The sequence below is a fragment of the Idiotropiscis lumnitzeri genome, chromosome 17, assembly GCF_059441095.1.
Source record: "Idiotropiscis lumnitzeri isolate Australia: NSW breed Sydney's pygmy pipehorse chromosome 17, RoL_Ilum_1.0, whole genome shotgun sequence".
In the NCBI taxonomy this organism is placed as follows: Eukaryota; Metazoa; Chordata; class Actinopteri; order Syngnathiformes; family Syngnathidae; genus Idiotropiscis; species Idiotropiscis lumnitzeri.
This window is the reverse complement of record NC_142407.1, coordinates 4,456,471-4,473,040: the sequence shown is the minus strand read 5'-3', so window position 1 is coordinate 4,473,040 and position 16,570 is coordinate 4,456,471. Positions and strand designations below refer to the sequence as shown.

The 16,570-nt window shown below is 41.3% G+C and overlaps 1 protein-coding gene across 2 annotated transcripts; it reads right to left on the bottom strand.

Moving 5' to 3' along the window:
• Window positions 1-434: 434 nt before the first annotated feature.
• Window positions 435-16,348, bottom strand: LOC148319797 (carotenoid-cleaving dioxygenase, mitochondrial-like). Of its 2 annotated transcripts, XM_088279203.1 has the most exons (12): window positions 16,192-16,348; window positions 14,220-14,391; window positions 13,330-13,541; window positions 3,832-3,947; window positions 3,480-3,582; window positions 3,261-3,389; window positions 3,037-3,197; window positions 2,795-2,962; window positions 2,476-2,613; window positions 1,800-1,982; window positions 1,397-1,507; window positions 435-613 (listed from the first exon to the last, which is right to left on the bottom strand). In XM_088279203.1, the coding sequence occupies exons 1-12, from the start codon at window positions 16,211-16,213 to the stop codon at window positions 497-499; spliced, it is 1,632 nt and encodes a 543-aa protein (XP_088135329.1). In that variant the 5' UTR covers window positions 16,214-16,348; the 3' UTR covers window positions 435-496. The 2 variants fall into 2 exon arrangements, with proteins under 2 accessions (XP_088135329.1, XP_088135330.1); XM_088279204.1 differs by lacking the exon at window positions 435-613 and having other exon boundaries at window positions 1,409-1,533.
• Window positions 16,349-16,570: the final 222 nt, after the last annotated feature.

The following is a 16,570-nucleotide window of genomic DNA, read 5'->3' as shown; positions in this document are numbered from 1 at the left end:
AAGTCGTAATAACTTCCAGTCAATGGTTGTACATTGACCACCTTGCATCCCTCAGAGCATTGTGTATGTTCCAAATGTTGAAAATGGATATACCATTTTGGCTTTTGTTGAGCTCTCAAATACTGCACAAAATCAATCAAATATGAACCCGTCCCCCCCCCCCCAAAAAAAAAACATGAAAGAAAGCCAAAAATAATATATCACAATTTGCAGTATTGATGGAGTAAGCAAAACCTTTTCTTGACATTTTTTCCACCCCTTTAAGCAGTAGTTTACTTTCTCTCACTGTACAAGAGAATCATAGATTGGATTGAGAATATGCAAACAATACATTCATTTGCAGCAGTTTGATAAAAGAGCTGTCTATCTGTAGCACCACCAGCAGAAATCAGTCCTCATATCAGTTACAAATCATCGCACTGAACTATAATTAATCTTTTTGTTTTCATATTATTTTGAATTTTATTGTTGAGAAAACGTCTTGTAACAGATTCAGTCAAGCAGATGCATTGAAGACACCATGCAGGCCGTAGGGCATGTTGACAGGCACATTGGCTCGTCCCAACTCTTCAAACGTCTTGGCATTCAAAACCAGGAGGAATGTGCCCTTATCCTAATGTTGGACAAGAAAACAACATTTGGAAAAAAAAAAACAACATAATATTAATTTGAATGCACAACATGACTTTTGCACAATCCAGCCTTTAAAGTGCAGTAACTAAAGAAAAACATGAAAGGCGTTCTTCGGTTTACGATGGAGTTGTGTTCCGATGGTGGCGACACAACCTTAATTTTTATGTACTGAAAATTGAAACACACTGTAGTTTATCATTAACATATTATAGTAAAGTCAGAATTGGTGGAATTAATGCACTTGTGTGCCATAATTAAATTGAAACATTTAACATAATGATGAATTCTTAACATTTATCACCTCAAATGATCATACAGTAAGTATGTCAGAACTATCATAAACGAAGAGCCCCCTGTATTATATTATTCTTGGAAACGACATATGATTATAATATAGCGTCACATCCTCAAATTATTCACAATCTCTCCATAATTATTGCCTTTTTTTATGTGCCGTCTGCCAATTCTTCCTTGACAATCACGCCATGTTCATGAAGTTAAGTAAAATAAAATAATACAGTACAGCATACTGCTGTGCAGACCCTCAAAAGCCATTACAGGGTTGTATTTTTTTCTTTTGTAGTGCCTTGCTTAATGTGCTGGTATGAGTCTCCAACTGTTATGTTGTATTAACATTTTTGATTCCATAATATATAGATCCTTGACTCAAATGTTATCACTATCTTTCGTTTGGCACCTTTTTTACCTTACATTGCACAAGCTGCACATTTAAACACTATTCATTCTTCTTTAAATATCTTACCTGCGAGGGCGCGAGAACCACGGAGAGGATGATGCCGTGGTCCTCCTCCATGGCGTCCGGTGAGGGCACAAACACCGGCTCCGATGGGAAGAAACCCGTTTGGTGCCACACCTGAGGTCACATGGGCGTGAAGACTACTTTCTCAGAACAGCAATTGATTAGTGAGAGTCAATAGACATTTGAGTCAATACAGTCACTTTCGAACATGATTAAAGTGAATTAAATTAATTAACATGATTTTGACGAATTTATTTTCTATTTTAGCCATTTTGAATCATTAAAGCATGTGCCTCGCCCTAAAATTAAACTTGTGATGGCTTTGTCGATTTATGTCATCCTCTATGTATCTATACAGATTGTATTCGTGTTGACAATCTTGCATTGCATGGAAAAGGCTACTCACCTTAATTTTCTTGTCGTTGAGGTCCATTTTAAGAAGTGAGTCTCCAAAAATGTGTCTGAAGCCGCAACCATAAAAATAGCGATAAGGCCGCGTGTTGTATCGCTCGTAGTTAATGTGAGGGAACTCCAGGCCGCCGTACTGGTAAAGGTCATCGCCATGGAGATTCTCATGTTGGCAGAACACCTGATGGCAAATAGGTGGTAAGCGAGCCATTGTCGTGCATATTCAGTCTGAAAATTCAGCTAGGCAACAGCTAGAGGTTCATGACTGAAGAAAATGAAGAAATACAGTATAAAGCATAAATTATTTTGATCCCAAAAGCAGGCACTAAATTGTGTGTTCAGAAATATGTTCATTTTAATGTATTTAAAGAAATATGGTCATTGGCGATGCGGCATGACTCCTTCTTGTGACCGGCTCCAAGTCAGCATCTTGATAATTCAGAAGCTGCAAAATTCTATTGTTAAATAGACGTGTCACAATCATTTTTGTTTCTAGCATTTGCGAAACATTAACAGGAGCAGAAAATTTTTGATCGAGGCCTCTCATTTTGCTATGCTTCACAATAATCGCAGTAATGGTTACAGCAGTGCCGGTTTTGATGTGCCTTCAAGAAGAAGTATTTAAAAACGCAAAATCAGCCACCATAATTCATCTCAGGTTTGATAAATCTCACTCTTCTGTTGTTGATTTTGACGCATGTGGCGGTACTGGAAGGACGAGTGTTCAGGTTTTGGTCAGTCACGGTGTCATCGGTCACGTGAAGGGGTAAAACAAAGCGCCGAGGAAAAGCTCTGCTTGTGCTGTTGTACACCTGGATGGAAAAAAATGTGTATAGATTATAAATTGACCAAAGAACATATTGTTACATGATTTGTTATTGGAAAATGTGGGCATGTGGAATCGCAGCCTGGCATGAAAAGTGTTCCACTGTAACTTCCCATCCTATAATTTCCAACGCAGTAACACACGTAACAATGAGTAAATTTGCTGACCTCATCTAGTGCTTCTCCTGACTTGCGTAAGTTCTGGAGGTGGTAAATGTCGAGGGCTTGGCCGTCATCAAAGCAACATAGATCCAGCATCAAGTATCCATCCTCTTCGTAGGCGTTGATCTGATGGAAGTTGAAGAAAGCTTTGGTGTAGTACCTCACCGGGCTGGCCTTAGGACAGAAAAATACTTTATTAAATCTAAACCCCATTGAGGGATTTCTTATTCCCGACTGCGACCTCTCACCTCGCCTGTACTCTTGTCAATGAGGTGCAGGATGGTTTCCAGCTTGGGGTCCCAGTAAATGGCATCGCAGAAGGCCGTGCCCCTCATTTTACATGTGACTAGCTTGATCAGGTCTATTTTACTTGGCTGCTCAATAAACACCACGTAGTTCTCCGACATGGCTGAGGTGCAGAGGGTTGCTCAGATTAAAGGCCCAGCAGTACCAGTTACTTGCACAGACTTACCAAAGCTGTGGTAGTAGGAGGGTTGGGAAAATTTGTCGGGCGCAATGGAACAGAGAATTTTGGCGCCATGCAGGGTGTCTTCAACGTTGGACTCATCAGGAGGTAAGCTTATGATGTTGTACCTCGGTCCTGAAGAGGGCACAATCATGACATGTAACAACAAGGTGAGACTTTTTGGATGTGAAGCGAAGAGGCTGAGGTAGAAAGCACCGGATTTACCTTTGCCTCCGTAGGAGTTGCCAATATTGAAGCAGGTGCCATCAGAGCCGTAATGAGGGTGTGCGGTGGTTCCATTAACAGCAACAAATGTTCTCCAGTCTACCTACAAAGCATAGCGGCGTAACGGAACACTACTTGTTGTCAGAGCTGCACATTTGCTGCACATTTGTTTTCTGTTGTGCTAGCAACGCAAGAGGCTTTCTTTTGGAACAGTGAAAGATACATCTTGTCAAGGTGCGGCCTACTTCTCATCCAAAACAGCGGCCGTGTTTATTTCCTAGTAGGCTGCTATGTCATCACTTGATGTGTTGTACTTATGACCGCTTACTTTGTCGGCTTTGTATATTTGTACCTGTTCTAGTGTTTCTAAGCTCTCTGGGTTCACTCTGTGCATGAGGTTGCTCTCCGTGCTGACGTAGTAGTCTCCTTTGTATTTCATAACGTTGACATTGCCGTTGTCTGTGGGCTCTGGAACAAATAGTCACGGTGAGAGCACATTTCTTTTAGTGAAACTCTGTAGCGTTTAACATCATGCTGAGACGGAGTTCAAAAACACACTTTTCTCAAGAGAAAATGCGGTGAACGTTTTAGGACTGAATTATGATTTATCTATGAGTACATGCAGCATAAAATAAGAAAATAATTGCAACCCCAATGATGGTAAACTACATTGACAAAAGTATTGGGACACTTTGCCATTTGCACTACACTTAATGATAATGTTTCACAATATGGAATGAGGCTCCCCTTTGCAGCAGTGACTTCCCACTTGAAGACTTTGTACAAGATTTTACTTTGACTAATTCTTTGTTTCAGTCCATTCATCCAGGCTCCAAACCTTCGTCCATACTAAACTGAAACTGAAATGTCCTTTGCCGTAATTCTGCTCACTAAGCTGGATGTGTTAAATTAGGTAAAATAACTTGGTTAGATGCGACCAAGTGGTGTGTCTTAATCCTTAAATTCAAACAGTAGACATCTCTAGGTCAAAATAACAGTTATTTTCTCCATAAGCCGTATGTATGTTGAGCATACTAAAGGATTTCATACATTTGACTATAAAGGATTTAATACGATTGACTACAAGTTACATGTATTTCGTTTAATGCAATAAAGATATTTGCTGATTGTGCTTTGATTCGATGTGCAGTGGAAGGTCAGGGCAGGCTGTGTGTAATGCGTAGGTGGCAGATATTTCTTGTACAGGACGAGCCGCACTTCTGATAACGGGGGTACTGACGCAGGCCTCCCGCCATCAAGGCGCTGCTGTGTGAGATTGGACGAGCCGACACGTCATCCTGCGGGCAGAAGACATCCACTAAGAGAAAGCTAAAGTTAACTGCAGATGACACATAGCCAATAGTAGAATAGTAGGTTATCTTTGTTTTGTTTGCTGAAATGTATAATTGATCCTGGGCAACTCGGGGGGGTTCGTCCTCTGTTGGGTACAGGGACGCGCAGAGCTGTAATGGTAGGGACCCGAGCCCCAGATTTGTATTAGATCTCCTGTTAGGAATAAATCCGCTCCCGTGTGAAGTTGCCGGCTTCCTGGTCATCTTTCTCTCAAAAACGAGCGCGCATAATTGTTGGATGAATGTAGGTCGTGTTTGGTTAACCATTAATGGAGTCAGATAATTAATTCAAACTTTTGGTACATTTAAAGTGAAAAACCCAACAATTTTGGCGACCCCGACGTGATGAGAGGGAGAGGACTACAAAAGAAATCCACAGACTTCGAATAAGAGAACCACAGGGTCTGGGACCCAGGGTCAGGGACCCGTATCCACACCAAGTGACGACTTGTTGAACGGAAAGGAAATCCCGATTTAGACCTGTTTTCCTCTGGTGGTACCACATCTAAAAGGTAAGCAGAATACCTGTTACTACATGTCTGAATTCTGCACAATTGGGGAAAAATAAATGTAACAGAGGAAAGCGGGGATAATTGGGACATTAAATATTAAAAGTGTGGATTGTGACACGGTGTAAAATCTGGGATTTACGTATCACGGTAATAAGGTGTAAAATCTGGGATTTACTTATTACTAAATTTGTGGTTCTGATACGGTGTAAAATCTGGGATTTACGTATCGCGAAGTCGTAATAAGGTGTAAAATCTGGGATTTACTTATTACAAAAATAGTCTGGGACTATATGTGGTATTGATACGGTGTAAAATCTGGGATTTACGTATCGCGATTTGTGTGCAAGTGTAAGCAGTGTGATTGGTGTGATATAATTTGGACTGTTTTGTTTGATATTTGGCTGGGACGCACGGGAGTGGATTGTTCAGGAGGAGTGGAGATAGGTGGGATATGGGGCTCGGTTCCGATGGACTGTATGAAAGTGATGGTGTGAGGCAAGAAATTGATGGACATTATGTGAAGTTGGAGACGCAATTAACGAGTGGAATTGAGGAGAAAAAAGATAAACAAAAAAAAAAAGAGCAAAAGAGAGGTATCGGAAGGGGTTGTTGAAATTACAAATGGATGACCACATGGGATATGATTCAGTTGGCTAAGCAGTTGCAAAAGAAAGAGAGGAAAATGCTGAAGGACCTCAAACAATTGAAAGAGGCAAAAGATAAAGCTAAATGGATTCGGAATGGTAAAATGGAAAAAGAAAATGGCAAATGTTATTTCAGTTTTGTTATATCATTGATTGAGCTCACTTTGCTTGTGACTTGGTGCTCGGCTCGGCTGGTGAGCACGTGGCTGCGGCCATCCAGAGTGGCGTCGTTTTAAGAATACTGTTCTGAATATTACAGTTTGAAAATTGACAAGTTTAGTTAGGACTACTTATTTTGAGACTATTGTCATTGATATGGGCCTACTATTATTTTAGTAGTTTTCTAAATCTGGTCACGTAAAATGTTCCTGTTCTATTGGCAGATAATATTATTTATTTTACTTTTGATTTTTCCGAGTTAATATTTTTTCCCTTATGAATTCCAGACAAATAGGAGGGGAAAACACTGAGGCCCTGAGTGGCCCGCGGCCCCTATGTTTGTTTCCATACAACCCATCCCTTCACAGCCCAGTTTGTCTCTTTTCATGACACTCAGCTCCTCACTGTGTGTGTGTGGGGGTGTGTGTGTCTGTGTTCCCTTTGGCTGATAAACGTAGCTGGTAGTTTGGTCTACTAGAGTTTTGTTTACTTTCTTGGCTGCCTACTCTCTGAAGGTCATTGTAAATTTGATTCTTCTTATTATGTTGCATGAAGAATTTTTATTTTTTTTAAGGATCCATTGGCATAAATAAAGGTAAATAAAGGAATTTGTGTTCCCCATCAGAAAATATGAGCCTTGATTGGGTCAAAGTGACGTCATACTGCAGGTTCCTTGCAAGATTGATGTGTCACCCGCTGTTAAGGATTTTTTAGTGACATAAGCACTGGCCACTTATATTACTCCTGAGAAGACCTGTTAAATTTGTAGAGTTAATTAGTCCTAGAGAAAACGAACGGCTTTACTAGGAGGCATGCATCGAAACGTCAACTCAAAGCATTAAGACCCTTTTCAATCCCCTTGCCCCTAACTCTCTCATGTTCTCTCTCTCTCTTTTTCTCTCTCTCTTTGTGTGTGCGGGCGAGTTGGGATTTAACATTGTTTGGACATAAAGAATATACAATTTAATTGCTATAGCACATTTCACTTTCAATATTAGGTAATAAAGTAATTAATAGATAAGCTGAATACAATTAGCAGGAAATTAGAAATAAACTAAAACACTAAAACATACAAGAGACACCTGAAGAACAGCAGAACAGCGCCAGTCTTACTAGGATTTAAAGTTTTAAGCAAAGGGATTATGGTTTTGGGACAGGTTTTAATTGAAATATTCTAGGATCATGTTGAAAGAAAATCCTTAGAACGGGAAATATCTAGCAATTGGAGATTGGTTTACCAAATATAAAGTTGGATTAAATAGTTCTGAAGATGATTTATTAACTGATGTGTATTAAATGTGACAAAGGTAGACGACAGACGTTTTATGACTGTACGACGCGAACCCTGACACGACAACTCTTAAGGGACATGACAGCATTCCATAAATGCCAGACTGCTAACATCAACATCTATGAGGTGTTTGACGTCACAGGTGCAGGATCGTCAGCCACGTCCAGGAGAAACGACATCACGGGGACTGAATGGGAAAATCAAGAGACCCACAGTTGTAAATTTTGGCATACGCTGGCTAAATTGAGGCAAAATTAAGGAACTGCCAGCACAAATCTCAGTGGAATCGAGGCGGACGCGCCAAGGGAGGGGTCTCTGTGTGGAATTGGAAAGTATCTTTTGGTGAATGAAAGTGTGAAAGAAAAAGTTTTTGTATGCATATGTGGTTTGAGTGAATGTTTAAGGGACGGGCCTCAGGAAAGAAACAGAAAATTGATTGAGGACACCAACAAGCCCTTACAGTACTAGGGATGCAATGGGCGGACAGGCCTGATCACCCTGAATCCCTATTGCACTCCCAAGTATTGATTTTCAAATTGTTATTGGAGAAAGATTGGAGTAATTAAATTCAAGCATCAAGTGAATGATTGATTGACATTATTACACAAAATTTATGCAAAACTGAAAGTTTCAGAAGGGAGGTAATTTACCCCTTCTCACTGGCAAGTGCCACTCCTCCAGTTCTCTCCACAGGTTTAAGGTGACATGTGACCTGTGTGACCAGAAGGCCGGAGAACGCTTCAAAGAGTGCCTCATCACGCCCATCCCGGAGGTTCTCCTCAACAAGGAGGGAGATATAAGATATTCTAATTTAGGGTCCACGAAACAGATTAAGATATAGTTGTTGCTTTAGCCTGCTCATGGACCTCGCTGGTTTTATTATTATTCACATCGGGTGCGCGACTAGATAACATACACCCAGTACAGGATAGGGAAAATTTCGTTGTATTGATTAGACTTTTCCATGATATACGGCACCACAGCGGTGATACTTGAAGTTAATGTCAGTTAAGTGGGGCAGTTGCGCTGTTTTTATGAAAAATTACTCACTTAATGCAAGGGTAGGTCCTCCGTAGGGGGATGCGAGAGTTACATTCGGGACAAAATTTACTTGTCAGGAACTGTCCTCTCTTGAGGCCGAGGCTAGACCTGCTGACCAGCATGATGGTCATCGGCTGAATGGGGACACCTCAGGTGAGATTGGCCGTGCCGTGCATCAGATATTTCGGGCCCCGTTGGGGCCGATGTTGCTGTGTCTTTCAGGTGGGGAAGAGGGAGACAGGCCTGGTCTGTGTGGCCAGGGCGAGACGCGAATGGAGTGAGCCTTCCGGAAGTGACCCGTCCAATAATGTCGTCATTACACAGCTGTTCCAGTGGGCCGTCCACAAGGGCGTGTACCTTCCGGTTGCAGACATCATGCGAAACAGTCCATCAATGAAAAACTGCTAATCAGTCTAAGTTTAGGAGGCCAAAAGAGATTAAAAGAAAGAAAAAAGGGAGGGGAGCATCTAATGCAGCCGTTGACGCATACAGGTCCCATTGCACCTGTTCCTTCCACTTCTGCTGCTCCTAGGCAAGGTTCGGGTGACGTGGCGCCATAGCAGGCTGGCTGTCCGTACCAGGCTGGTCAATGATTGCGGTAACAGAGGTAGGGGTGGTTAGAGACAGGGGTTGTGAGTGGGGTGTGCTCTTGCTGCGGGTTGTGGGGTCACTGGGTGATGAGCTGTCCATACCGAGCCACTTTCTGGAATCTGCCATCCTCTGGTCCGGTGCCATACCTGTCGCACAGAGCTCCACCAGCGCAGGGGGCGCCACCGTTACCCACTCCCAACGCACTCTTGACACCAACCCGCTGGTACCCCATTCCATGACAGGGGGCCGCGGAGCTTCAGCGTTCGAGGACTGCCAGGTCCCTGCATCCCGGGGACGGTGGATGGACAAGTTTTCGATGGTGCTGGATACTGGGGCGAGCTATGAGCTCCTTCTGCAACTCCCAGTGAGCCATGGGGACTCTCGAGATTGCCTGAGTCACTGCCATTGACTGAATGAACACTGGAATTCGAGTGGCATTTCCGGATGGGACTGAACTTGACTGTGCCTATCCTTCGGAGGGAGCATATGTCGTGCTCTCTTCCTTCCTAGTGGCTGAGCTGAACTGAAACATCTGAGGGCAGCTCTGAAACCTGGTTCTCCATTCTCCCGCGGTGGGTATGCCCTGTTCCTGCTCTGGTCTGTGTGGTTTAGCAACCGCCACCCATTCAATTCACCAATTGACACATTACATTGTAAATATGATCACGCACATATGATTTGGTTTATCAAAATGCATTCATCCAAATTTAGTCATGAGTACATCTTGCATTAGAATTATATATTTGTTATGTCTACCGGCGTTGCCTCGCATGCGTGCCTTGTCCCTGAGCAGCGGAAATGGTATAAATTGTTTACTTTCACCGAGCCACAAATCACATTGAATATTGATGCGCATCATCATACAAAAGATCTAGGCCCCATAGTTGTTGAATACTCCGCGTCACTATCAGGATATCATACTTCAGTACCGACTACAAATTCTTCGGTTTTGGGAACATTACTAAATTTCTAAATTTCCCGAGAAGGGTCACTCGGAAGAGGTAGTTATGTGTGTGTGTCTCTGCTAGAGGAGTTGTGGACCCAGGGCCCGACTGATTTGGGGCTCGGCTCCACAGCTCCGTGATTGTTTTTACTGTCTCTACACCCTCCCCAGTTGACAGAATCAGTGTGGGCACGGCCTGGAGGTGGATTAAGCCAATCGGAGACAATAGGAGGTGAAGACTGCAGCGGTCTTGGAGCTGTCTATGTCTTGGAGAGCACCTATTCTTCCCATAAAAAATGGTTTAATTTGGTATCTGCGTTATTATAGTTTTGGGATTTTTTTTTTTTTTTTTTATTTTATTTTTATATTTCATTTGGGTTGGTTTAAAGATTTGAAAAAAAAAACACAAAAAAAAAACGGTCAAAATTGGAGCTTTAGCTCGAGCCTTAATTGGTAATCTCTAAACACAGTTAGATATTTTAACTCAGTGAACTAAATTTGATTTAATTCAGGAATGATTTGTCCATGTTGCGAAGCCAAATTCTAATATTGTGCCATATTAGCTGGATATCATTAGAACATTATTGCGAACCAATACTGCTTTTGGTGATTATCATCAAAACTAAATTTATACGTTCGGGAATTGTTTCTGGGGGCAATGCCTGTGAGGATGCCACGGTCAAGATTATATTCGAAGAAAGCTTTTACAACAGTCTGGGAATTGAAATAGATATTCTATTTGGTGGGTTTACGTTAATTAAAATATATTATTCAAGTGACTGATACAAGCGTCACAAACAAATTGAAAAAGGTGATTGAATACAATTAATTATGGTATTATTGCGATTATTTAGCATGCATTTTTTGAAGGATTGTATAACGATTGCTGGCATTATTTTAAACACTTACTTAGAAGGTCAAATATTTAATTTAGCAGGTTCATATTTACTAAATATGTTAAACATTAATTAAACAGAAAGCATTTATCAAATGAAAGTACGGTGCAATTAGATACAAAAGGTCGTAAGTGGTTCTATTACTCACAACTTCGACCCGCACCGGAGTTCTTTCCCCGCTATGGTGAGCCTGAAGGTTGACCGCCCGGACGGGCAGGTCAAGAGAGGGGGAGATACTGACCAATTGAAACACATACAAATCAAACATAAAAATGGACACGGCTGTTCTTTTTCTTATTATTTCTGAATGATAGGCTTGCTTTCTACGCTTTTAGTATGTTTGCTTATAATATATGAGACTGTTTTTTTAGACAGATGGAGGGGAGACAAAAATTGTGATGTTACAGTACCACTCCAACCAGACGGTCATGTACGAGGAACGGGAGGACAGGTTGACAGACGCACAGGTGATATTGTTTCATAAAATTTGTGACCAAGACCCCGAGATTAGTATATATGCGAGATTATTCAATCACACATTTGATTTGGAGAATTTAAGGGATTGATAATAAGGTGGCCAAGCAAGATTTTACATGTTTGAAGTTGAATGGAGCAGGACACTCAATTGGACAAATACCGTGGAATTGGTGTGAAACGAATGTGTCTCTTCCAGCAGGACCCCCGCTTTCCCGTGCAGACGTCTGGTTGTGTTATGGTGGGAAATTTCTATACGACAGGCTGCCGACCAATGCCTCTGGCAGGGGTGCCCTGGTGACTTTAATTATGCCGGTGAGTGTGACGCCTGTAGATTTGGACCAGTTAAATTGGGATCAATTAAATCAGGTCATCCCGATGTCCGGTTTGGATAGACAAAAAGAGGTTACAACAGGGGGACCTCACTTACATCGATGCAATAAGCGTGCCAATAGGGGTCCCGGACGAATACAAATTGGCAGACCAAATCGCATCAGGGTTTGAGAGGGTGATCCCAAACAAAAATGTGGATTGGATAAATTATGTTCATTATAACGTTCAGAGATTGAGTAATTTTACTACAGAAGCTTTAGAGGCAGTACATGAACAATTGTCAGAAAACTTTATGACGTTTCAAAATAGGATTGCTTTAGATATGTTATTGGCTGAAAAACAAGGAGTGTGCGGGACATTTCGGGATCAATGTTGTAGTTTCATACCAAACAACACGACACCAGATGGGCGTCTCACCAAGGCATTGGAAGGTTTGCAAACTTTGAACAAAAAGATGAAAGAACATTCAGGTGTAGATTCGGAAATGTGGACAGGATGGTTGAATGTCTTTGGTAAATGGAAAGGTCTGATTAGCTCTATATTAATCTCAGTGGCAGTATTTACAGCTATATGGTGCTTTGCGGATGTTGTTGTATACCTTGTATCAGATCTCTTACAGTTAAAACCCTCGAGCGCACCTTGGGCCCGCTGCCACAGAGTGGCAAGTACATGATCCCCCTGTCGGACCCAGAGCCGGTTCCTCTGGCAACCAGAAGGTCCATGGGGTCCAGCGGAGTAAGTGGTAATGGCCTCAGTTGTCTGAGGCCATGAGAGGGAATAAAATTTTAAATATTCTACATTTTTTATTTTTTACTGTTTTTATTATTTTTCTATTACAACTTGTATATATTATTCTACATTTTTTATTTTTTTACAGTTTTTATGATTATTTTTCTATTATTTTTGCGGGGGTGATGGCCTCAGTTCACTGAGGCCATGAGAGGGATTAAAGGATTTCATACATTTGACTATAAAGGATTTAATACGATTGACTACAAGTTACATGTATTTCGTTTAATGCAATAAAGATATTTGCTGATTGTGCTTTGATTCGATGTGCAGTGGAAGGTCAGGGCAGGCTGTGTGTAATGCGTAGGTGGCAGATATTTCTTGTACAGGACGAGCCGCACTTCTGATAACGGGGGTACTGACGCAGGCCTCCCGCCATCAAGGCGCTGCTGTGTGAGATTGGACGAGCCGACACGTCATCCTGCGGGCAGAAGACATCCACTAAGAGAAAGCTAAAGTTAACTGCAGATGACACATAGCCAATAGTAGAATAGTAGGTTATCTTTGTTTTGTTTGCTGAAATGTATAATTGATCCTGGGCAACTCGGGGGGGTTCGTCCTCTGTTGGGTACAGGGACGCGCAGAGCTGTAATGGTAGGGACCCGAGCCCCAGATTTGTATTAGATCTCCTGTTAGGAATAAATCCGCTCCCGTGTGAAGTTGCCGGCTTCCTGGTCATCTTTCTCTCAAAAACGAGCGCGCATAATTGTTGGATGAATGTAGGTCGTGTTTGGTTAACCATTAATGGAGTCAGATAATTAATTCAAACTTTTGGTACATTTAAAGTGAAAAACCCAACAATTTCAATGACATTTTAATACTCACTTGTAACCTCAAAGTGAGAGAAGAATCGCTGGAAGATGTTTTTACAAGGGTCAGGCATTGCGACAGTCCCAAATTCAGACACCATAATGCGATCCCGCTCGCTATTCTTCTTGTAGGCGTCGCTGCGCAAGAAGCGACTTGTGTATGTCACCTGGCCTTTCTCCATCTTGAACTTGTGCAGCATGGCCATGCCGTCAAACCAGTGGTTGTAGCTGTCATGGACGAAAGGCTTAAAAGGTGTGGGCCTTTAAATTGAAAAATACTCTAAGAGGTTTGATTTAGTTGGTTTTAGACACAATTTTATATGGATTGTGGAATTTGATACGATAGTTTATGAAGAATAAGGGCCATAGGACTAAAAATAAGACAAGTCAGCGTGAATGCCGACTCAGTGAACGACTCAGATTTAGCAGCCCTACCACTCAGCCACCGCAACTTGTTACTCTAGAGCAGGCGTGGGCAAACTGCGGCCCGGGAGCCACATGCGGCCCGTTAAACGTTGTAATCCAGCCCGCCGAACTTGAAAAAAATTAAATGAATAAACCGTGTTAATGTTTTATTTTCTAAATACTGTGGTGTGTCAAAGACATATATTTTGTTGTAGTGCTTTTGTTCACTTTCATTTAAAATTAAATTTATTTTTTTCCTCAAATGAGCTGAGGTTACCAAAACACTCCATCCATCTGCTCCTGGTCCGGCCCCTCTGTAAAATCTTCGAACCCACTGTGGCCCGCCAATCAAAATGTTTGCCCACCCCTGCTCCGTAATATTTTGTGCTATTACTATTGTCTAATATTGTTTACTCTCTTGCTGTCATTGTCCGCGCTCGGAACAACAGTGTAAATCCTGCCCAGCACATAGCTGTTTTTCAGGGGACTGATTGAACTCACTGAGTGTCTCCAAATTCAAACTTCGCCGGGCCGTTTCGGAGCAGGCTGCCATTGATCCAGTGGGGGATGGTCCCTTGTACCTCGGCAGGGATTGGATCAGGGGTCTCCTCGACAGAGCGGACCAGAGGGGCGATGGTCTCCAAACCCTTCAGTCTTGAAGCGTTGTGGAAATCTTTTACACACACAAATGGCTGAATAATAACATTTTAAAATTTATATAGGATCAAATATGCATGTGTGTGAAGAGTCAGAAGTGGTTTTGGGTTTTTGTTATCTCAAATTTATATATTAAAAAAATTGTGAAATATTTAATTACTTCCCATGATATTCCTTTTTCGTTGTGCAGTACTTTTACCATTACAGTACTTTTATCATTGCAGTATTTTCTATATTATGGACAGACATAAGGAGTTTTTCCTTACACTTGTATAGGTTGTGGGATGAAAGTGTGTATATACATGGGGATTTGTGTATTTACGTTTATACTGTGTATATGTGCATGCTTTTTCTGAATGTCTGCTGCTAATGTTATACATTAACGGCTACATTACGGCGCCGACTCTGTGTGATATATATCTTTGCTGCTGTAACATTACAAATTTCCCCATTGTGGGACTATTAAAGGGCATCTTTATCTTTATCTTTATGTTTAGATAAGTAGCACAACTAATAATGCTTTACACTTACAGTATATTTTTTATAGTGTTGATGTGTCTACATTTAAAGGGGAAGTCATGTGATGTTCCATGTGCCTTCACTAGTCAAAACACAATTTTCCGATGAATATTGCATTTGTGGAATATGAATTAAGCAGCAAAATCCACCTGTTTTTTGCCATCTCATGGGGCGGCCATTTTGTCACTTCCGTTGACATTAACACTAGTTGACATCATCCCTTAAGGATCTATATGCAAGTCTTAAAATAAATGCATTTCTGATTACATCTGTAAGAAAATTACTCTGCATTAGGAAGCTGTCTTCATGCAGCAGAACCAGACCACACACAAGCATATCTCCGAAGTAAGCGAGCACTCCGTTCCCAACAAATGTTTTATACATTTCTCATTATCAAACCAACACGATTGTTTCTGGTGCAGTTGCTATTGTGCAAGCATTGATTCAATGAGTTGATGTCAACATAAAAATACGTTTTGTCTCATTCTTTCATGACTTCATAAACAGGAGAGGAGCGTTATTTTCTGGTTGTTTCATTGAATATCAACTTGAGGGATTTGAAAAAGTCCAAAACTAGCAATCAAGGTTTTCACCAGCAGGGTGTGTGAGTGCACATGAAAAAGTCACCTGCTTCCAATATTGTTTCAAAGTTTACGTTTGGTCAAATTGTGTTAAATGTTCATGGACCATCCACATATTCATGTTTTGGCAATTACTGATTCACATAGTCATAGACATTTTATTTTTTTGGAACCCATCTCCTGTGTTTTGCAAAGGTATTTTTTTTCTGAATCCCCACTTATTATTCGAGTCAATAAAGTCAAAAGTAAAAGTTATTTTTATAGCCCTAATTCACAACAGAGTCTCAAAGGACTTCACATGCCAACGGTTAACAAAATATTAACAACATCCCCTGACCTAAAAATCAACAAGAGGGCAAGGGGGAAAATATATATATGTATAAAAAAAAACATCTGAGGGGGGAAATTAAATAACGCATGTGGTGCTGTACAAAGTTAACTAGAAAAGCATGAGAGTCCACTTAATGAGATAACGCGCCACAGGAAGACGCCTTCTGAGAAGTGAGTGCTCCGATATGCGCTCATCGCATTCTTCTATCATGAAGAGAACTCAAACTCATCGAATAAGTGAGTAAAGAAGCTATATGACCATTAAGCAGTCACTGACGAGCAAGTACAGTAAGTCCCATCATCACAGTCCTGTCACACGATTAGAAAGATCGAACCGTACGGACAGTGTCTAAAATGACGTTGTATACAGAATGGAATGGTCTTACCTGCATTATTGACTTTGGACATTTTCGCAGTGGTAGATGTATACGATTGTGCTGTCACACTGCGCCAAAGTGTTGAGTACTGCTGAGCACGCGCCGGCGTTATCCATTCCAGCTTGGTGACTTAGCGTGGGAGTAAATGCTTACGTTACTGGTTGACTGATAACCAAGCTGGTTAAATCACATTGTGTGCCCTTCCTTTTTTGGGGGGTGTACATGTAAAGTGAAAACAAGTGTCATTGAAATTCCATATTAGAATTTGGACAAACGTTTAACAGCCAACTCTATGCAGAATAGTCTTGTTCCATAATTGTTAATAATACGTACAAAAGTGAATCGTGAAGAGTCTGTGTCATGGTATTGAACAGTCGCAGTCAAACAA